The sequence below is a fragment of the Carcharhinus amblyrhynchos genome, chromosome 15, assembly GCF_965287045.1.
Source record: "Carcharhinus amblyrhynchos chromosome 15, sCarAmb.v2.hapA, whole genome shotgun sequence".
Lineage (NCBI taxonomy): Eukaryota > Metazoa > Chordata > Chondrichthyes > Carcharhiniformes > Carcharhinidae > Carcharhinus > Carcharhinus amblyrhynchos.
In genome coordinates, this window is record NC_137338.1 from 6356147 (window position 1) to 6378378 (window position 22232).

General features: G+C 46.2%; 1 protein-coding gene across 1 annotated transcript in view; it reads left to right on the top strand.

Moving 5' to 3' along the window:
* Positions 1-535: 535 nt before the first annotated feature.
* The window catches only part of chodl (chondrolectin), a 30027-nt gene continuing 8330 nt past the window's right edge, over positions 536-22232 (top strand). Inside the window, exons 1-4 of the mRNA XM_080203204.1 lie at positions 536-626; positions 8207-8525; positions 13112-13269; positions 19966-20013. Coding sequence (XP_080059330.1) covers positions 536-626; positions 8207-8525; positions 13112-13269; positions 19966-20013 — 616 coding nt within the window. The remainder of the gene's footprint in view (positions 627-8206; positions 8526-13111; positions 13270-19965; positions 20014-22232) is intronic.

Below are 22232 nucleotides of genomic sequence, written 5' to 3' on the forward strand. Positions count from 1 at the left end.
ATTAAGTTGCATTGCGCCACAATTTTCGTTCAGTTCTCTGAATTGCATTACGCTCCTATTTCCTGCTGAGCTGCATTGCACCCCATTTCGCTGAAGTTTGAGTTGAATTGCACCCCATTTTCCTGGAATCTGAGTTGCATTGCGCCCCCTTTTCCTGCAGTTTGAATTACATTGCACCCCATTTTCCTGGAATCTGAGTTGCATTGCACCCCATTTTCCTGGAATCTGAGTTGCATTGCGCCCCATTTTCCTGGAATCTGAGTTGCATTGCGCCCCATTTTCCTGGAATCTGAGTTGCATTGCGCCCCATTTTCCTGGAATCTGAGTTGCATTGCGCCCCATTTTCCTGGAATCTGAGTTGCATTGCGCCCCATTTTCCTGGAATCTGAGTTGCATTGCGCCCTATTTTCCTGGAATCTGAGTTGCATTGCGCCCCATTTTCCTGGAATCTGAGTTGCATTGCGCCCTATTTTCCTGGCGTGCTCTGTGTTGCATTGCGCCTTTTGGCAGTGCCCGCTCCCGGCTCGCTGCCCCGATGCTCTTTCCCCAGGAGCTGTCCAGTGGGATGTTGGTGCTGATTCTGAGCGGACTCCTGGGCAGCGGCTCTGGCACTCGGGTTTTGAGCGGTAAGTCACACAGTGTGTCTTCATTCCTTGTCCAGGCTGGGGATCTGAGTGAGTTTCAGTCTGCGGGAGGGTTAAAGTGGAACAAGAAGATTTCAAATTGACTTTCACTTTCCCACTCAAATATCCAGTTGAGTGGTGCGTGTGTAATTGTCTGTAATTCCCTGGATTTTGGTTAGTAACTTACTCTGGGGGTAGGTCACACTACTCCAACTCTCAGCTGCGGCCCAGTCTCTGGATTGGGAGGGGTCCAGGGTTCTAGCCCCACTCCGGAGTTTTGAACGCACGATCCAGGTTGACACTCCCACTTCAGCACCGAGGAGCTGTCGAAAGTGCCTTCGTAGAAATAAGATGTTAAACCGAGGCCCCAAAACCTCCCGCGGAGTCAAAGAAGTGCAGGAGAGTTCACGGTACTACCCTTGCCAATATTAACGCCCCTAATATTAATCCTAAAATCCAGACTACCTCGCCATTATTAGGTTACTGTCTGTGGGAGATTGCTTTGTAACAATGTGTTGCTGTGTATCAAAATTGCAATAATGGTTACACTTCATTTGAAGTGAAGACATTCGGGGTTGTGAAAAGTGAGGGATAAGTATAAGTTTTCTCTTTAAAGCTTTGATGGAGGTTATTACTGAAACTTACCTGTCGGTAAGACACTTGGAGAGTCCTAAGTGTGCACTTGGATATTGCTATATATGTGTATTGTCCCTTTGCTTCTCATTGTGTGTGTATGCATCTATATGTATATGTGTATCCTCTCGGTGTATATTTGTATGGAGTAACAACATTTGTGTCACTCTTGTGTGTATGTGACTATCTGGCTCTTTGCATGTTCACGTTTTGGCCCATCACTGTCTGAGGGCATGTGTGTCTGTGTATTTGTGTGTTTATCCCATTATGTGTGCATTTCCGTCCCTCACTGTGGACGAGATTTTCCAGCTGCGCTCGCACCCAAAACTTGAAAGTCTGACCCGAATTCAAGGGACCTCCTGCATGGTCCGTCCCTCACCCGCTCCCATTCCCATGGCGGAATGGGAAAAATCTTCTCTCTCCTTACGTGTCTGTGAGTTGGTGAGAGATGAAGGGTGGGACATTTTGGCCTCGCTTGCCCCGAAACTAGAAAATCCTGACCGAGGTCACCGGACATTTCCACAGTCTGCCCCTCACCCACACCAGTTCCCGTGGGGAGTGGACAGTAAAATTCCGGCCAATGTGTATAGGTGACATGCTATATATGTGCATTTTTCATTGCCATTATCAGCATGTGTGTGAGTGTAAATGTGTATGTGAATATATATGAGTGTGTCTGTGAATGTGTATGAGTGTATACACACATAAAACTTGAGAGTGAGACTTAGAGGGAAAGCTCTTCCTGACAGCTGGCATAGATATGTGGGCTGAATGGTCTCCCTCTGTTCATATCATGAGACCTCAAGAGCTAAGAGCAGAAGCAGGCCATTCGTAGAGTCATGGGGCGGGATTGTATGTGTGTGAGAGAGAGTGTACTTGTATGGATACGTAGGAATATGTGTATATGAGTGTGCTTGTATCGCTATGTATAAGTATGTGTGTGTATGTATGTGAGTGTGCTTGGATGGATGTGCGTGTGTATATATATGAGTGTGCTTGCATATATGAGAGTGTGTGTATATATGCATGCTTGTATTGATGTGTGTGTGTATATGAGTATGCTTGTATGGATATGTAAGAGTGTGTGTGTTTGTGTGTAAGTGTGTGTGTTTACACTATATATATGTGTACATTTCTTTCATTTTCTGGGTCTGAATATGAGAAATAATTGTATGCCTGTGTGTATGTGTTTCTATCCTATATTTGTACACACTTCTCTGACAATATCTGTATGTGCATGTACGTGTGACTGAGAATGTGAATGTTCGCATGGGTGTTATATATAGTAGGATTTCATCCAACTATATGCATGTGAATTACTGTACTTTCTGACACGACCTGTATGTGTGTCTCTATCTTGCTTTATATGTGTGTATTGCTCTGTGTCCCATTTCTGTGTCTGTGTAATTATCCTGCTCCCTTTCTGTGCGTGTTAAACACTGCCAAACTCACTCCTTGTAAGCCCGCACCTTCTTGAAGCAGTCAGTGGTTTTGTGTGTGGTTCACCACTCCTGTTTTCTCCTGCTTTCTCTCTTTTTGTGGATGTTTTATCGGTGAGAAGTGTGGTCCACAGCACAATCTGCACCCCCTGTCCTCACTTATCCTCAATAACCCTCTGCTGAGCTATTTGCTTCAGTCTTTTGCTGTCGCAGATCAATAGTGTGCAAGTGTTTCGGCTGAAAAAAAAATCTCAGTTGTCAGTGACTTATGAGGTGGAAAATAATGTAGGTTTAAAATGATTGTAATTTTCCATGAGTTCATATCTGGATATATCTTGGTGTCATTTTCTGCTGGTAATTTAAAAAAAAGTCTAGCCACTGTAAAAGGTACTTTAACAATTTGACATTTATATCACAATGTTCCTGACTTTACAGTTCTTTAATGGCTAGTTTCAAGCATTGACAGAGTAGTTATGAAGTTGGCTGCGGTACACAGTGTAATTCATTCTGAAATATAACACATCATACTTTCCAGTAATAGGACAGTAAAGAGCTGAGCCATATCGACAGGGAGGATTCCTGATTCAGTTCTGTGCTGAGTTAGCCGATTTCAGCAGGGGTCAGTACCAGAGGTATGAAGTCACCAGCCTTCTTTTGCAACAGGCCTCCTGGTTGCACACTCTTTCCAGGACAGAATCATGGTCAATGCTGCTGAAACCTCCCCTCATTCTGATGTCTGGATGGACATTTGTAAAATTGTCCTTCAAGTACTTTAGATATCGAATGCTGCCTTCCTGCAGCCCATATGTCACTCCAATTTTACACAGTGGCAGAGTGGTTAGCACTCCTGTCTCACAGTACTAGAGACTCGGGTTCAATTCCGATTTTGGGTGACTTTCTGTGTTGTGGAGTGTGCACGTTCTTCCCTATGTGGGTTTCCTCCAGGCACTCTGGTTTCCTCCCACAGTCCAAAGATATGCAGGTTCAGTGGATTGGTCATGCTAAATTGCCCCTTATTGTCCCAAGATGTGTAGGTTAGATAGATTAACCATGGTAAATGTGCAGGGTTATGGAGATGAGGTGGAGGGGAAGAGGTTAGTGGTGGATGCCTTTTTGGAAAGTCAGCACAGACTTGATGGGCCAAATGGCCTACTTCTGAACTCTGGAGATTCTATGGTTCTTTATGCTAACTTAGCAATGTAGTTGATGCCCTAACTGTCCTCTGACATGGCTTTGCAAGTCATCATTGGCCATGTTATACCACTATAGCCTTGAACTGCAGTGTTTCAGGAAAAGCTCTGATTACCACCTTCATATGGTAAGCAGGGATGGGCAAAATGGGGCGGCACAGTGGTTAGCACTGCTGCTTCACAGCGCCGGGGAGCCAGGTTCGATTCCCGGTTTGGGTCACTGTTTGTGCAGAGTCTGCACATTCTCCCCATGTCTGCATGGGTTTCCTCTGGGTGCCTCAGTTTCCTCCCACAGTCTGAAAGATGTGCAGGTTAGAGTGCATTGGCCATGCTAAATTCTCCCTCAATGTCGGAGTGTGGCAACTAGGGGACTTCCACAGTAACTTCATTGCAGTGTTAATATAAGCCTACTTCTGACTAATAAATAAACTTTAAAAAAACTTTTAGAACATGAAATAGTGCAGTGGAGTCTTTGAAATCCACTGGGGAGAGTAGGAAGGGTCTTTGTTTAAACAACCCACTCAAGCAAGGGACTGTAGTTCTGACAGTGCAGCACCCCTTCACTATTGCATTGAATGTTCAGCCTTCATTACACGGTGCAGTGTCCAGAATATGACAACCAGGCACAAGCTCCTGACCCTAAGGGTGACAATCTAGCTGTTTGCATGAGCATGTCATCACTCTTCCAGATACATCCATCATTGTCTCAGCAACCATTCATTTTAAGTTGTGTTCCTATGACCCATCCACCTCGAGGCACATTCCCATATTAAAAATGCCGTGAAGCCTGTGACCAGCGGTATGCCTCAGGGATCAGTGCTGGTTTCACTGTTATTTGTCATTTACATTAATGATTTGGATGAGAATATAGGAGGCATGGTTAGTAAGTTTGCAGATGACGCTAAGATTGGTGGCATAGTGGACAGTGAAGAAAGTTGTCTCCAATTGCAACGGCATCTTGATCAACTGGGCCAGTGGGCTGATGAATGGCAGATGGAGTTTAATTTAGACAAATGTGAGGTGATGTATTTTGGTAGATTGAACCAGGGCTGGACTTACTCAATTAATGGTAGGGCATTGGGGAGAGTTACAGAACAAAGAGATCTAGGGGTACATGTTCATAACTCCTTGAAAGTGGAGTCACAGGTGGACAGAGTGGTGAAGAAGGCATTCGGCATGCTTGGTTTCATTGGTCAGAACACTGAATACAAGAGTTGCAATGTCTTGTTGAAATTGTACAAGACATTGGTAAGACCACACTTGGAATACTGTGTGCAATTCTGGTCACCCTATTATAGAAAGGATATTATTAAATGAGAAAGAGTGCAGAAAAGATTTGCTAGGATGCTACTGTGACTTGATGGATAGACTTATAAGGAGAGGCTGGATAGATTGTGAGTTTTTTCTCTGGAGCATACGAGACTGAGGGGTGTTCTTATACAGGTCTATAAAATAATGAGGGGCACCGATCAGAAAGATAGTCAATATCCTTTCCCAAAGGTAAGGGAGTCTAAAACTAGAAGGCAGAGGTTTAAGGTGAAAGGGGAGAGATACAAAAATGACCAGAGGGGCAATTCTTTCACACAGAGGGTGATGAGTGTCTGGAACAAGCTGCCAGAGGTAGTAGTAGAGGTGGGTACAATTTTATCTTTTAAAAAACTTTTAGATAGTTACATGTGTATGATGGGTATAGAGGGATATGGGCCAAATGTGGCAATTGGGATTAGCTTTGGGGTTTTTAAAAAGAAGGACAGCATGGACAAGTTGGGCCAAAGGGCATGTTTCCATGCTGCAAACCTCTATGACTCTACATAAATGCAGGTTGTTGTTTGAATAATGTGCAGGTTTGGTGGATTGGTCATACTAAATAGTCCCTTAGTACTCCGAGTGCTCCGGTTTCCTCCCACAGTCAGAAAGATGTGCTGTTCAGGTGCATTGGCCATGTTAAATTCTCCCTCAGTGTACCCAAACAGGCGCTGGAGTGTGGTGACTAGGGGATTTTCACAGTAACTTCATTGCAGTGTGAATGTAAGCTTACTTGTGATACTAGTGCGGTAGGGAAGCTGTTGGAGTTGGAAGGATTGCATCAGGAGTCACATTTCCGGGCTAACATTCAGACCAGATTTCTGTTCCCGATTATTATCCAGTTAGCCTTCTTAGGAAATGCACGTTAAGCCAGACAGGGTGGCTGCCATATCCAGCGTAATTGATCATGAAATATAACTCATCATGTTAACCAGTAATTGCAAACTAATTCTGAGCTATACAGAGCTTTGTGTTGAGTCAGCTGATCTCAAATGAAACTGCATGGCATTAAGAGAGTGAAAAATAAGTAAGGATGGGACAGAACTTGTTTGAGACGATGTTCATGAATTGTCTGCAAACCCTCAAAGTTTAGACTTAAATACGGATGCCTCAGTGTCTGTCCAAAACATATACAGAGCAATGCTTCTACTGCACCATCCTATCAAAGGGTGGCATGGTGGCACAGTGGTTAGCACTCCTGCCTCACAGCGCCAGGAATCCAGGTTCAATTCCGGCCTCGGGTCACTGTACGTTCTCCCCGTGTCTGTGTGGGTTTCCTCTGAGTGCTCCGGTTTCTTCCCACAGTCTGAAAGACGTGCTGTTCAGGTGCATTGACCATGCTAAATTCTCCCTCGGTGTACCCAAACAGGCGCTGGAGTGTGGCATCTGGGGGATTTTCACAGCAACTTCATTGCAGTGTTAATGTAAGCCTACGTATGACACTAATAAATAAACTTCCCAGAACAGATACAGCACAGGGTGAGATACAGAGTAAATCTCTCTCTACACTGTCCTCATCGAACACTCTCAGGACAGCTACAGCATTGGAATAGATACGGGACAAATCTCCCTTTACACTGTCCCCATCAAACATTCCCTGGACAGGTACAGCACCATGTTGGGGTACAGAATAAAGCTCCCTTGACAATGTCCCCATCAAACACTCCCAGGACAGGTACAGCACGGGGTTAGATACAGAGTAAAACTCCCTCTACACTGTCCCCACCAAACACTCCCAGGACAGGTACAGCACAGGGTTAGATACAGAGTAAAGCCGCCTCTACACTGTCCTGAAAAACACTGAGAGGATAGATGTAGCTGAGGTGAGTTGCCACAGAACCTACTCCACATCAGAACAAAGGCATTCTCAAAAGCTGAAGGAAATAGCTATGGATGGAACACTGACATCTGTGAATGCTCCCTGGCATAGATAGACACATCCTTATTAACTGTAGTAGCATCACAATAAGAAAGAACCTGCATTTGTGTAGCACCTTTTACATGCTCAGGATGTCCCACAAAGGCATTTTATCAGTAAATATATGAAGTATAATCACTGTTGTAATGTAGGAACACTGTAAACAATTTGCACAATGCACGATGAGGATTGTATTGGCATTTAGAAGAATATAAAGTGATTTGAATGAGGCCTTTGAGATCCTGAAAGGGTATTGACATGGTGGATATGGAGAGGGTGTGTTTAAAAGTTAGGGGCCATCCATTTATGAAGGAGTTGAGGAGAATGTTTTTCTTCCTGCGGTTCATCACCCCAAACCCCATCATTCCAGTGAGAACAAATTGAGTTTCTCCAACCTCTCCTCATAACTAATGCCCTCCAGACCAGGCAACATCCAGGTAAACCTCTTCTGTATCCTCTCCAAAGCACTTTTGCTAGAGTGGCGACCAGAATTGTACACAATATTCTAAGTGACACTAAGGGGCAATTTAGCATGGTCAGTCAACCTAACCTGCACATCTTTGGATTGTGGGAGGAAACCAGAACACCCAAAGGGAACCCACGGGGAGAATGTGCAAACTCCACATAGCCAATGACCCGAGGCTGGAATTGAACCTGGGTCCCTGGCACTGTGAGGTAGCAGTGCTAACCACTGGAATTTCCTCCCAAGATGTTTCCACCTCTCTTTCCAACCTTTAGACCATTGTTAAAATCCTCTCCCCTTAGCTGGTCTAATGACTTCTTCTGTGTCTTGATTTCACTCCTGTGTAGAGGCTTGGAACTGTTCGCCATGCTTTGGGTGCTATATGAATGAAAGTTGTTAATGCTGCTAACAGTGCAGTACTTTTTCTGTGCCACACTGGGGGGAGGGGATGGGGGTTAACCTAGCTTCTATGCTCAAATCTCTGAAGTGGAGTCTTAAATCCCTAACTTTAAATATCGAGGGACAAGAGCGTTACTCTCTGAGTTACAGCTGGAACAAAGATCGTGGAAACAGCATTGAATTGTTTGCTTTGCACTGAGACGAGGCTCGTGAGGTGGGACTTGTCTTTCTTGCAGGTCAGACAGTGTGCTATGGAGGACCAGAATACCCCTGCTACAAGATTGCCTACTTTCAAGACCTGAGCAGACGCATTGGCTTCGAGGAGGCGAGTCAAGCGTGTGAGATGGACGGGGGTGCCCTGGTCAGCATCCGCTCAGCCACTGAGCAAAGGCTGATCGAGAGCCTCCTGCAGGACCTCACCAAGTCAGGCTCTGGGATTTCGGACGGGGATTTCTGGATTGGATTGAGGAGGAGCGGTGAGGGACAAGCCCACAACACCTTCAGCGGCTGTCCTGATCTCTACAGGTGGACGGATGGAAGTGCAGCAAAGTTCAGGTAAAGACAGCCTAACCATGATCAGGGGATCTCACCCCCTTGTGCCTCTGTGCGTTTATCTATCGCTGCCCAATTAGGGCCTGAAAAAGATACTTTAATTGCAGAATCATACAGCACTGAGGGAGGCCATTCAACCCATCATGCCTGTGCCAACTCTTTTAAAGAACTATCCAGTTAGTCCCATATGTCTGCCCTTTCCCCACACCCCTGCGAGTTTTACCATTTCAAATATATTTTCAAAACCCTTTTGAAGGTTAGTATTGAACCTACCTACACCACCCATTCGTTCATTCATTTATTTAGAGAATGCAAGGTCCCCTAAGCCAGGCAGCTTCTTCCAGTCCTGTTGTATTGAGTCTGTGAATTGGACACTCTTCTTCTACGATGTGGTGCACAGTTTGCCCTCTCCCATAGGCACATGGGAGGCTGGCAGTAATGCCCCATCTGTTGGGGTTGGCCAAGCAGGGGCCAAGGCCAGTCCTGAACCTGTTGAGGGTGAACCACTTTTCCCTTGGAAGGTTGACGCCAGGGAGTTGTTGGATTGGGTTTGAGACCAGGGACTTGTTTGTCGACACCAATGATTTCCCATTCATTGGTTCAGGTGGAATTTGCGTTGAAGTCCTGTGTGGGAGGGTTTTTCCAAATCGGTCTTCGTGATGGGAGGTGCACTTTGGGTGGACTGAATGGATCAGTGCCAAGTGGCTGGTTGGGGGAGAGGGAGGGGGTGCTTTGCAAACTTTTTCTATCACTTAGTGGGTTGTTGTAAGTTGGCAGATATGTGGAGGAGTGATGTTTGCCAGGACAGGGAGCCAAGAGAGTGGTGTAGAGTGCAGTGTTCCAGTAATGATACTCATGATAACATTCAGCTGGGTGTCAATTCTGTCTGTGTGATCATCTTGACCAAATGGACACAGTATTTTGCCACTGAGTAAGAGAGTATGAGTGCAGAAGTTCGGAGGGTGGTGGTACCATCCCTCACGTTGAGTTGGCTAGTTTGGCAATCAAGTTACTTCTGGTCTTGACTTTGGCTGTGGTTGTTTTTGAGTGTTCCTGGAAAGTCAGTGTCCTATCTAAAGTATAATTATTAGTGTCACAAGTAGTCACAACTACATTCCGATAATCAGACGCAGAGAAGGACCCGACCACCCACACTCAATTCTCTGCCACGCCAGTATGAAAACACATCTCTGTGGATCCTGTCTGGAACAGTCATAGAATCACTACAGAAGGAGGGCCATTCAACCCATTGAGGCTTCACTGACCACAATTCCACCCAGGCCTTATCCCCGTAACCCCACGTATTTACCCTATTAGTCCCCTGAACTAAGGCACAATTTAGCATGGCCAATGCATCTAACCCACATATCTTTGGAGTGTGGGAGGAAACACACGCTGACATGGGATAAACGTACAGACTCTGCACAGACAGTGACCCAAGCTGGGAATTGAACCCGGGTCCCTGGCGCAATGAGGCAGCAATGCTAACCACTGTGCCACCGTAGGCCAGACTGGGTAAGGAAGGCAGATTTCCTTCCCTAAAGGACATTAATGAACCAGATGGGTTTTAACCGCTGTGCCAACACGCTGCCCCATAAAATGCGGCACGCAGATTTCAGAACTCACCTGAACAGCGCCTGGGGCTGACTCTGAAGTTCAGGATTGAGACCACCAAACAAGTCCGAAACACCACGGCAGCGGGACAGGGGCACATCTGCAGGCAGACATTTCAGGTTTAGTGTGCTGGAGGGGGCCCGCTCATCTTCCAGCCGCAGAATGTTCCCGGCTATCCATCTTCATTTTCAGAAGGCCCACCTTCTTTCTTCGATAGTGGGTCGATATTGGACACCTTTTCATTATGGTGCCTAATGTGAAGGTGGACTATACGCCATCAAGGCAACTCAGGCACGGAACATGGCACAAAATATCGGGCGGGGTAATTAATGAGGTTGAGGAGGGCAGCTTTAGTGTGTGTTTTTCCATCAGCCTTCACAACTTGACCCTGCCACAGGACAAGAGGAACCCAACCCTTCTGACTAAACTTCTTTTGTAGAATTCATTTGTAGAACATGGGCGTCGCTGGCTGGCCAACATTTATTGCTCATGCCTAATTGCCCTTGGAGGGCAGTTGAGAGTCAAACCACATTGCTGTGGTTCTGGAGTCACACGTAGGCCAGACCAGGTAAGGACAGCAGATTTCCTTCCCGAAAGGGCGTTAGTGAATCTGATGGATTTTTCTGACAATGGTCATCAGTAGATTCTTAATTCCAGATTTTTTAAAATTGAATTCAAATTCAACCATCAGCTGTGGTGGGATTTGAATCTGGGTCCCAGAATATTGGCAGAGTTTCTGGATTAGTAGTCTAGTGATAATACTACAAGGCCGTTGCTCCCCCCCCTGCTCCCCCCCTCATTACTTGTAGTCTCTGGGATATAACAGCAATTAGTGTGCAGACAGTGTCCTCTGCTGGTGACTTGTGGATATGTCAGGTCTCTGTTGTGAGAGCCAAAGGGACTTTACAAATGTTTACAACATGCTGATCTTTATATAATATATAATACACGTTTTTATGCTCCAAGCAGTCACCTTCGGAGGTAATTAGGGGCTTCTGGTGATTTTATGGATTTTATTTGATGATTTTATTAACAGCTGTTTGCTGAATTTGGGTTTTAAGCTCCATTATTTTGGACTCCTCCTTGGGTGGCACGGTGGTACAGTGGTTAGCGCTGCTACCTCACAGTGCCAAGGACCTGGGTTCAATTCCCAGCTTGGGTCACTGTCTGTATGGAGTTTGCACATTCTCCCTGTGTCTGCGTGGGCTTCCTCTGGGTGCTCTGGTTTCCTCCTACAATCTGAAAAAACATGCTGGTTCAGTGCATTGACCCGAATAGGTGCCGGAGTGTGGCGATTAGGGGAATTTTACAGTAACTTCATTGCAGTGTTAATGTAAGTCTTACTTGTGACTAATGAATAAACTTTAGAACAAATTGTTTCCCTGTTAACCCCTTTAGCATCAGAGGTCTAGTCTCTACAACCTGTCCTTGTAAATTAAACTCTATTTAAAAAACAATTGGCATATGGGCTTTGCTGGTTAGGCCAGCATTTATTGCCCATCTCTAATTGCCCCTTGAGAAGGTGGTGGTGAGTCACCTCTTGAACAGCTGCAGTTCATGCAGTGGAGGTACATCTGTCAGGGAGGGAGTTCCAGGATTTTGACGCAGTGACAGTGAAGGAACGACAACATATATAAGTCCGGATGTGAGTGACTTGGAGGGGGAACATCCAGGTGGTGCTGTTCCCAGGTGTCTGCTGCTCTTGTCCTTCTCAGTGGTAGTGGTTGCAGGTTTGGAAGGAGATGCTGTTGTTGGGGCCTCGGTGAATAGCTGCAGTGCATCTTGTAGATGGTACACACTGTGCATCGGCGGTGGAAGGAGTGAATGTTTGTGGGTCAGGTGCCAATCAAGTGGGCTGCTTTGTCCTGGATGGTGTCGAGCTTCTTGAGTGCTGTTGGAGCTGCACCCATCCAGGCAAGTGAGGGGGTATTCCATCACAGTTCTGACTTGTGCCTTGTAGAAGTTGGATAGGCTTTGAGAGGTTGGGAGATGAATTTCTCACTGGGAGATTCCCAGCCTCTGATCTGCTCTGGTAGCCACAGTATTTATATGGCGAGTCCCGTTCAGTATCTACTCAATGGTGATCGCTGGGATGTTGGTAATGGGGGACCCATTGATGGTGATGCTGTTAATTGTCAAGGGAGATGCTGAGATCCTTTCTTGTTGTCTGGCAGAGCTGTGGCATGAATGTTGCAGTCTTTTAGCAACCGCATCACTTCAGTTAGAAAGCAAATGAGTCTTGCTTGAAGAATAGGAATGCCAGAGCATCAGAAGACCATTCAATTCCTGAACCTTTTCCAATATTCAGTGAGATCATGGCTGATTTGTATCTTAGCTCCATCCACTCCATATCACCTCGTACTATTATTGAGCAAAATCAATGTCAAGTTTAAAATTGTTTATCGAAATACCGTCTACTGCTTTTTGTAGGAGTAAATTCCACACTTCCACCAGCTCTGAGTGACAAAGTGTTAACTAATCTGCCTCCTAAACAGAGTGACTCTAGTTGTCTCCAGCTGAAGTCACTGCAGGCAATGGCCAAGTGGTATTATCGCCAGGTTATTAATCCAGAAACTCTGCTAATGATCTGGGGGATCCGGGTTCAAATCCCACCACAGCAGATGGTGGAATTTGAATTCAATTAAAAATACACTCTGGAATTAAGAATCTACTGATGACCATGAAACCATTGTCAATTGTTGGGAAAATGTGTCTGGTTCACGAATGTTCTTGAGGGAAGGAAATCTGCCATCCTTACCTGGTCTGGCCTACATGTGACTCCAGAGCCACAACAATGTGGTTAACTCTTAAATGTCCTCCAAGGGCAACAAATGCTGGCCAACCAGCGATGACCATATCCCACAAATGAATTAAGAAAACAACAAAAGAGCAGTACAGAGCTAAAAACCAAAAATGCTCGCAGATTTAACTGGCAATCATTGAGTTGTTACTGTCTTTACTTTCTGCTACCCTAGGAACTGGTATACAGACGAGCCTTCCTGTGGCAGTGAGGCGTGTGTGGTGATGTACCACCAACTGACAGCTCAGCCTGGCCTGGGAGGTCCTTACCTCTATCAGTGGAATGATGACAGGTGTAACATGAAGCACAACTTCATCTGCAAGTATGCATCAGGTATGAATGGCCCATTGTGCTGAAGTTAATAGCAGGATCCCCTATCTGGGACTCACAGAATCATAGAAACTATAATGCAGAGGAGGCCATTTGGCCCATCGAGTCTGCACTGACAGCAATCACCACATATTTATGCTTAAAATCCCCCTGACACCAAGGGGCAATTTCTCGTGGCCAATCAACCTAACTCGCACATCTTTGGATTCATTGAGCATCTCTTCTGTCTTCTGTTGTGGAGAGATATATTGTGATGTTGATGGATGTAGGATTCACTAATGCAATTGACAAACAGGAAAAGAACAGCTCAAGTCTTTGTCACTCTTCCTGAAGACTGGAGCATTCTAACCAAACTCTTCCTATCTTCATTCCCCGCCCACCATCCCAGCCACTTCCCCCTACCCCCTACTGTGATTATCGCCACAGCAACCACCCAGGGAGAGGCAGGCACAGAGAAAGCAATAAGGCCATGACATTGTGAAATTCCTTTCAGACCCCCTTCAGCAGGTCAAAACAGGCTGAGATGATCATAGAGAGCCAGTGTTATCCGTATCGTACCCTTTCACTGGATGTGGCATTACTGGCTAGGCCAGAGTTTGTTGCTTATCCCTAATTGCCCTCGCACTGGCTGTCTTGCTAGGCCATTTATAGAAGTCATAAGATTTGCAGCATGGAAGCAAGCCCCTTGGCCCAACTTGTCCACGCTGGGACTTTTCAAACCCCTCAGCTCGTCCCAATTGCCTACATCTGACCCATATCCCTCTACACCCATCTTATCCATGTAACTGTCTAAATGCTTTTTAAAAGACAAAATTGTACCCGTCTCTACTACTACCTCTGACAGCTTGTTCCAGACACTCACTACCCTCTGTGTGAAAAAAAATTGCCCCTCTGGACAATTATGTATCTTTCCCCACTCACCTTAAACCTACGCCCTCTAGTTTTAGAGTCCTCTACCTTTGGGAAAAGATATTGACTATCTAGCTGATCTGTGCCCCTCATTATTTTATAGCTCTCTATAAGATCACCCCTAGGTTCCAGAGAAAAAAGTTCCAGTCTATGCAGCCTCTCCTTATAACTTAAACCATCAAGTCCAGGTAGCATCCTAGTAAATATTTTCTGCACTCTTTGTAGTTTAATAATATCCTTTGTGTAATAGAGTGACCAGAACTGTACACAGTATTCCAAGTGTGGCCTTACCAATATGTTGTACAACTTCAACAAGATGTCCCAACTCCTGTATTCAATGTTCTGACCAATGAAACCAAGCATGCTGAATGCCTTCTTCACCACTCTGTCCACCTGTGACTCCACTTTCAAGGAGCTATGAACCTGTGCCTCTGGCTCGCTTTGTTCTGTAACTCTCCCCAACGCTGTAACATTAACTGAGTAAGTCCTGCCCTGGTTCAGTCTACAAAAATGCATCACTTCACATTTATCTAAATTAAACTCCATCTGCCATTCATCAGCCCACTGGCCCAACTGACCAAGATCCCATTGCAATTGGAGATAACCTTCTTCACTGTCCACTATGCCACCAATCTTGGTGTCATCTGCAAACTTATTAACCATGCCTCCTACGTTCTCATCCAAATCATTAATATAAATGACAAATAACAGTGGACCCAGCATTAATCCCTGAGGCACACTGCTGGTCATAGGCCTCCAGTTCGAAAAACAACCCTCTATTGCCGTCCTCTGGCTTCTGTCATCAAGATGTGGGCATGCCGGCGTTGGACTGGCGTAAACACAGTAAAAAGTCTGACAACACCAGGTTTTAGTCCAACCTATTTATTTGATAATATACTCACAAGCTTTTGGGGTTAGTCCCTTTGTCAGGTGAATGGAGAGTTCTGGCCTCAGACAGAGCATATAAAGCACAGACAGTTTAGAGATTACTGATTAGAATGCGAATCCTTACACCTAACCTGCTGTTCAAGACCTGAAGTGGCTGATAATGTGAGTGGAAGGAGCACTGATCACAGTTTAAAGAGATGTGTATTGTCTCCAGACAGTACAGTAAGTGAGGTTTTGCAAACCCAGGCAAGTCACGGGGGTTACAGATAGTGCGACATGAACCCAAGATCCCTGTTGAGACCGTCCTCATGTGTGCGGAACTTGGCTATCAGTCTCTGTTCAGCGACTCTGCGCTGTCGTGTGTCGTGAAGGCCGCCTTGGAGAATGCTTACCCGAAGGTCAGAGGCTGAATGCCCGTGACCACTGAAGTGTTCGCCAACAGGAAGGGAACAGTCTTGCCTGGTGACTGTCGAGCGATGTTCTGTCATCAAGCCAATTTTGTATCCATTTAGCTACCTCACCCATTTCAAAAGGCAGGTGAGAGTCAACCACATTGCTGTGGCTCTGCAGGCCAGGCCGGGTAAGGACAGCAGATTTCCTTCTCTAAAGGAGATTAGTGAACCAGATGGGTTTTTACAACAATCAGAGGTCATTGACATGGTTACCATTACTGAGACTAGCTTTATAATTGCAGATTTATTTGCAAATTTTATTTAAATTCCACAAGGTGGGATTTGAACCTATGTCTCCAGAGCATAATTCTTGGCTTTTGGCCAGTGACTACACCACAATCTCACTCTAATATATGCATATTATAGCTATGTAAATCAAACCTAAGACAAGCTCAACTCTATTACTGACTGGCACTCCTGTTAATGTGTGACTGCCACTAAATATTGATTAACACAAGGGAATCTGTGACGATATGATAGATGAATCTACTGTATTTATATGTGTACATACACCAGGTGGCACGATGCCACAGTGGTTAGCACTGCTGCCTCACACTGCCAGGGACCCTGATTCGATTCTAGCCTTGGGTGTCTGTGTGGAGATTGCACATTCTCCAGGTGTCTACATGGGTTTCCTCCAGGTGCTCTGGTTTCCTCCCACGATTTTGGCAATGCTAAATTGCCTTTTGGTTTTCTGTGTGAGTGTATGTGGTGTAATACTCCTCAACCCTGGTGACAACATAACGATCTGTCCCAGGAATAATTCACTATGAGAACAGATAAAAGTCTGACCTATGCACTGTCCTGGTTTAGTTTTAAGCTTATTTATTAGTCACAAGTAGGCTTACATTAACACTGCAATGAATTTACTGTGAGAATCCCCCAGTCGTCACACTCCAGCACCTGTTCGGGCACACTGAGGGAGAATTTAGCACGGCCAACGCACCTAACCAGCATGTCTTTCAGACTGAGGGAGGAAACCGGAGCACCTGGAGGAAACCCGCACAGACACGGGGAGAACGTGCAGACTCCACACAGTCAGTCAGCCACCCAAGGCCAGAATTGAAACTGGGTCCCTGGCGCTGTGAAGCAGCTGTGCTAACCACTGTGCCACCGTGCCACCCATTTCTCAAGGGCAATTCAGGGTGAGCAATGAAGGCAGACCTTGTCAGTGATGCCCACACCCTGCAAATAAATAAATAAAACACATATCCGACAAGATCATATTCCTGCAGACCACTGCGCCACTGTGTCACCCCCAGGAGTTGAGAGAGAGAGAGAGATATACACCTTATATATGCTGTAACCTCTGATATGCACAATCCACGGAAATAAAAAAAAATCAGTAATCAGCTGTCTCTGGGATAACGCTGACAAATTGACGTTCCTATTATTAATCCTCAATTACAGCATCTTGAGAGAAGGATAAGATTGTTTAGTTCATCATACCTACAGCGACAATTTGAAAGTTATCCAATTGGTCCCACTCACTCATTTTCCCCCACAGTCAGACAAACATTTGACATCCTTACCAAATTGGAAGTTCATACTGAATCTGTTCCACGATCTTTCCAGACAATGCGTTCCAAATCAGAACCAACTTGCAGCATTCAAACAATAAAACTCAACCCCTCTTGCTACTGACCCTCCTGCCATCAGAGCACTCGCCCTGCACCCTTTTAACGTAAGAACATAAGAACATAAGAAATAGGAGCAGGAGTAGGCCATCTAGCCCTTCGAGCCTGCCCCGCCATTCAATAAGATCATGGCTGATCTGTCGCTGCTCAGTTCCACATTCCCACCCTCTCCCCATAACCCTTAATCCCCTCGCTTATCAAAAACCCATCAACCCGCGTCTTAAAAATATTTAGCGAGGCAGCCTCCACCACCTCAAAGGGCAGAGAATTCCAGAGATTCACCACCCTTTGAGTGAAGAAGTTCCCCCTCAACTCTGTTCTAAACCGCCCCCCCTTTATCTTGAGGCTGTGCCCCCTAGTCCTACTGTCCTTTCTGAGTGGGAAGAGTCTCTCCACCTCTATCCTATCCATCCCATTCATCATCTTATACGTCTCAATGAGATCTCCCCTCAATCTTCTAAACTCTAACGAGTACAAACCTAGTTTATTCAGCCTCTCCTCATAGCTCAACCCCCTCAACTCCGGTATCAGCCTAGTAAACCTCCTCTGCACTCCCTCCAAGGCCAAAATATCCTTGTGTAAGTACGGCGCCCAAAACTGCACACAGTACTCCAGCTGCGGCCTCACCAATGCCCTATACAGCTGCACCAGTATTACATCCTCCCTTAAACCCCCCTGTTCAGAGAAGCTTCTCTAGTCTCTCTGCACATTAGTGACCTGGAGTACTCGTTCACAGTGATCACAGACTGGAACTCCAATGATAATGCCCCGTTGGGCGGCACGGTAGCACAGTGGTTAGCACTGCTGCTTCACAGCTCCAGGCACCTGGGTTCGATTCCTGGCTCGGGTCACCGTCTGTGTGGAGTTTGCACATTCTCCTCATGTCTGCGTGGGTTTCCCCCGGGTTCTCCGGTTTCCTCCCACAGTCCAAAGGTGTGCGGGTTAGGTTGATTGGCCACGCTAAAATTGCCCCTTAGTGTCCTGGGATGTGTAGGTTAGAGGGATTAGTGGGTAAATGTGTAGGGATATGGGGGTAGGGCTTGGGTGGAATTGTGGTCAGTGCAGACTGGATGGGCCGAAGGGCCTGTTTCTGCACTGTAGGGTTCTATGTTCTCCCTAACCACATCCTGGAAGATTAACCATACAATGAATTATTCCAGTCATGGCTCATGCCCCCATGCTGATCAGTGTGTAGAGACAGCCGGACCTTAACAGGAGTAACAGAGTTGAACTTGTCGAAGTTTCTTTTATCTAGAATTAGAATTGGAATGTCCTGTTGAAGCTGTACAAGACATTGGTAAGGCCACACATGGAATACTGTGTATAGTTCTGGTCACCCTATTAGAGAAAGGATATTATTAAACTAGAAAGAGTGCTGAAAAGATTTGCTAGGATGCTACCAGGACTTGATGGATAGAGTTATAAGGAGAGGCTGGATGGACTGGGAGTTTTTTCTCTGAAGCATAGGTGGCTGAGGGGTGATCTTATAGAGGTCTATAAAATAATGAGGAACATAGATCAGCTAGACAGTCAACACCTTCTCCCAAAGGTAGGGGAGTCTAAAACTAGAGGCATGGGTTTCAGATGAGAGGGGAGAGATATGAAAAGGTCCAGAGGGACAGTTTTTTTCACACAGGGGGTGGAGAGTATGTGGAACAATTTGCCAGAGGTAGTAGTAGAGGGGGTACAATTTTACCTTTTAAAAAGCGTTTAGACAGTTCCATTGGTATTGATGAGTATGGAGGGATATGGGCCAAATGTTGCCAATTGGGACTAACTTAGTGATTAAAAAAGGGCGGCATGGACAAGTTGGGCTGAAGGGCCTGTTTCCATGCTGTAAACCTCTCTGACTCTATAGATGTGAGGAGCAGTCTGTGATAACGAATCCAGAATGTGTTGAGGGAATGTCGGATCCAGGTATGAGTATCAGTAATAGTGATATTGAGCTTGATTTTTGGTGGAGTCAGACATGGTCAACACCCATGTCCTGGCTTTAGATAGGGGTATTATGTTATTGAGCTCTAGTCCACAACCTGTCCTAGACTTGTTTTTGTTCTTTCAAGGGAATCTCATTACTGAGACTAGCTTTGAATCCCAGATTTTATTAATCTGCCATGGTGGGATTTGAACCTGTGTCATAGTCTGATCCTCAGTGACATTATCACTATGCCAACCATCTGCCCATTGTCATCTTACTTGTTCTAAATAGTTGTAGATTCCCAACAGTGCAGAAGGAGACCATTTGGCCCATCGAGTCGGCATCAGCTGTCCAACAGAGCAATTTACCCAGGCCCACCCCTCTGCCTTATCCCCGTAACTCTGCAAATTTAGCATGGCCAATCAGCCTAACCTACACATCTTTGGACTGTGAGAGCAAATCAGAGAATTTGGAGGAAACTCACACAGACACGGGGAGAATGCGCAAACTCCACACAGACAGTGACCCGAGGCTGGAATCGAATCTGGGTCCCTGGCGCTGTGAGACAGCAGTGCTAACCACTGAAGTACCTCTCATCATGTATCTCAGTTACTGCCTTGTTTCAGTGAGATTCTCTCTCCTCTCGTTCCATAAGCCCGTACCAGCCACCACCACAACAGCAAACAAATGCTTTCTCCATTATTAGTCCTCAGAATGGTTTCTCACTGTCGCGCAGCTATTAAAAAGTCCAATTGCTAACTGTGAAAGGCCAACTTTTCTAAGGTGTTATACCTGCAGAAGATTCCTTGGTGAAAGGTGTCTTTTTCTCTTCTTGGGACATGATGCAGTTGATGAAAGGACATTACATGTAACCATTTTTTTCCTCTGTTGACAGAAGGGCTGTTGAGTAATGAATTGGGAGAACGTGTGGAGCCAGATTACGGTAAGTAAAGGGTGACCTATTCACTTTCACGTTCAGTTACTATGTTCAGTCAGAAACAGTTGCTAACAGAAGCTTCACCCTTTGATGCCTCTTTGCTTCCTCCTGTGGGGCCTTCTAGGCCCAGAGGTCATGGTCTCAGGATGAGGGGAAGCAAATTTAAAACAGAGTGGGAGGAGAAACTGCTTCTCCCAAAGGATTGTGAATCTGTGGAATTTGCTACCCCAGAGTGCAGTGGATTCTGGGACAGTGAGTAAGTTTAAGGAGGAGTTAGACAGATTTTTAATTGGTAATGGGGTTGAAGGGAGAAGGCAGCAAAGTGGGGACGAGGAGCGTATCAGCCATGATGGAATGGCGGAGCAGACTCAATGGACCGAATGGCCTAATCCTGCTCCTAAATCTCATGAACTTGTGATAGCTGGTCTAAAGTTTATACCGGCCTTGTGATACCTGCACCATTTTGTGACAGATGGTCTACAAGCTTTTAATAACTGTGGCACAGTGGTGAGCGCTGCTGCCTCATAGTGCCAGAGATCTTTGCTCAATTCCGGCCTCGGGTCCTCTGTCTGTGTGGAGTTTGCACATTCTCCTCGTGTCTGCGTGGGTTTCCTCCGGGAGCTCCGGTTTCCTCCCACAGTCCAAAGATATGCAGGTTAGGTGGATTGGCAATGGATAATGTGCAGGGTTACGGGGATAGGGTGTGGAAGTGGGCCTAGGCAGACTGTTAACCATAGGACCATAGAACACTACCTTGCAGAAAGAGGCCCTTCGGCCCATCGAGTCTGCACTGACCACAATCCCACTCAGGCCCTACCCCCATATCCCTACATATTTTACCCACTAATCCCTCTAACCTAAGTTTCTCAGGACACTAAGGGGCAATTTTAGCATGGCCAATCAACCTAGCCCGCACACCTTTGGACTGTGGGAGGAAACCGGAGTACCCGGAGGAGGACGTGAATAATTTGCCGGGTGTTAGAGATGGAAAGGTGGTAGGAATGGAGGGTCTTAATGACATTACTGTTACTAGAGAGGTGGTGCTCGACAGACTGGAGGGGCTGATTGTGGACAAGTCCCCAGGACCGGATGGAATGCATCCGAGGGTTCTGAAAGAAATGGCGGAGGTTATAGTGGATGCCTTGGTGGTTATTTTCCAGACGTCGCTGGATTCCGGGGAAGTGCCGGAAGATTGGAAAACGGCTAATGTTACGCCGTTGTTTAAGAAGGGTGCCAGGCAAAAGGCGGGGAATTATAGGCCGGTTAGTTTAACGTCTGTGGTAGGTAAAATGTTAGAATCCGTCATTAAGGAGGAAATTGCGAGGCATCTTGAAGGGAATTGCTTGATAGGGCGGACGCAACACGGTTTCATTAAAGGGAAGTCGTGTCTGACAAATTTACTGGAGTTCTATGAGGATGTGTCTAGGGCAGTGGATAGAGGAGAGCCGGTGGATGTGGTCTTTCTTGATTTTCAGAAGGCGTTTGACAAGGTACCTCACAAGAGGTTATTGCAGAAGGTCAGGGGACATGGAGTTGGGGGTAGGGTGTTAGCGTGGATAGAGGATTGGTTGTCAAATAGGAGGCAGAGAGTGGGGGTCAATGGGTGCTATTCGGATTGGCGGTTGGTGACTAGTGGGGTGCCCCAGGGGTCGGTGCTGGGGCCTCAGCTATTTACCATTTATATAGATGATCTGGAGGAGGGAACCGAGTGCAGGGTGGCGAAATTTGCTGATGACACCAAGATTGGGGGAAAGGCAAATTGTGCGGAGGGTGTGGAGAGTCTGCAGAAGGATCTAGATAGGCTGGGCGAATGGGCCAGGAAATGGCAAATGGAATTTAATGTTGGCAAGTGTGAGGTGGTCCACTTTGGTAGGAAGAATGGTAGGAAGGACTATTACTTACGTGGCGAAAAACTGCAGCAGGCGACGGTGCAGAGGGACCTCGGGGTCCTTGTGCATGAGTCGCAAAAACCCAGCTTGCAGGTGCAGCAGGTGGTCAGGAAGGCGAATGGGATGCTGGCCTTCATAGCGAGGGGGATTGAATATAAAAGTAGGGAGGTCTTGCTGCAGCTGTATAGGGCATTGGTGAGGCCGCAGCTGGAGTACTGTGTGCAGTTTTGGGCGCCGCACCTGCGCAAGGATATTTTGGCCCTGGAGGGAGTGCAGAGGAGGTTTACTAGGCTGATACCGGAGTTGAGGGGATTGAGCTATGAGGAGAGGCTGAAT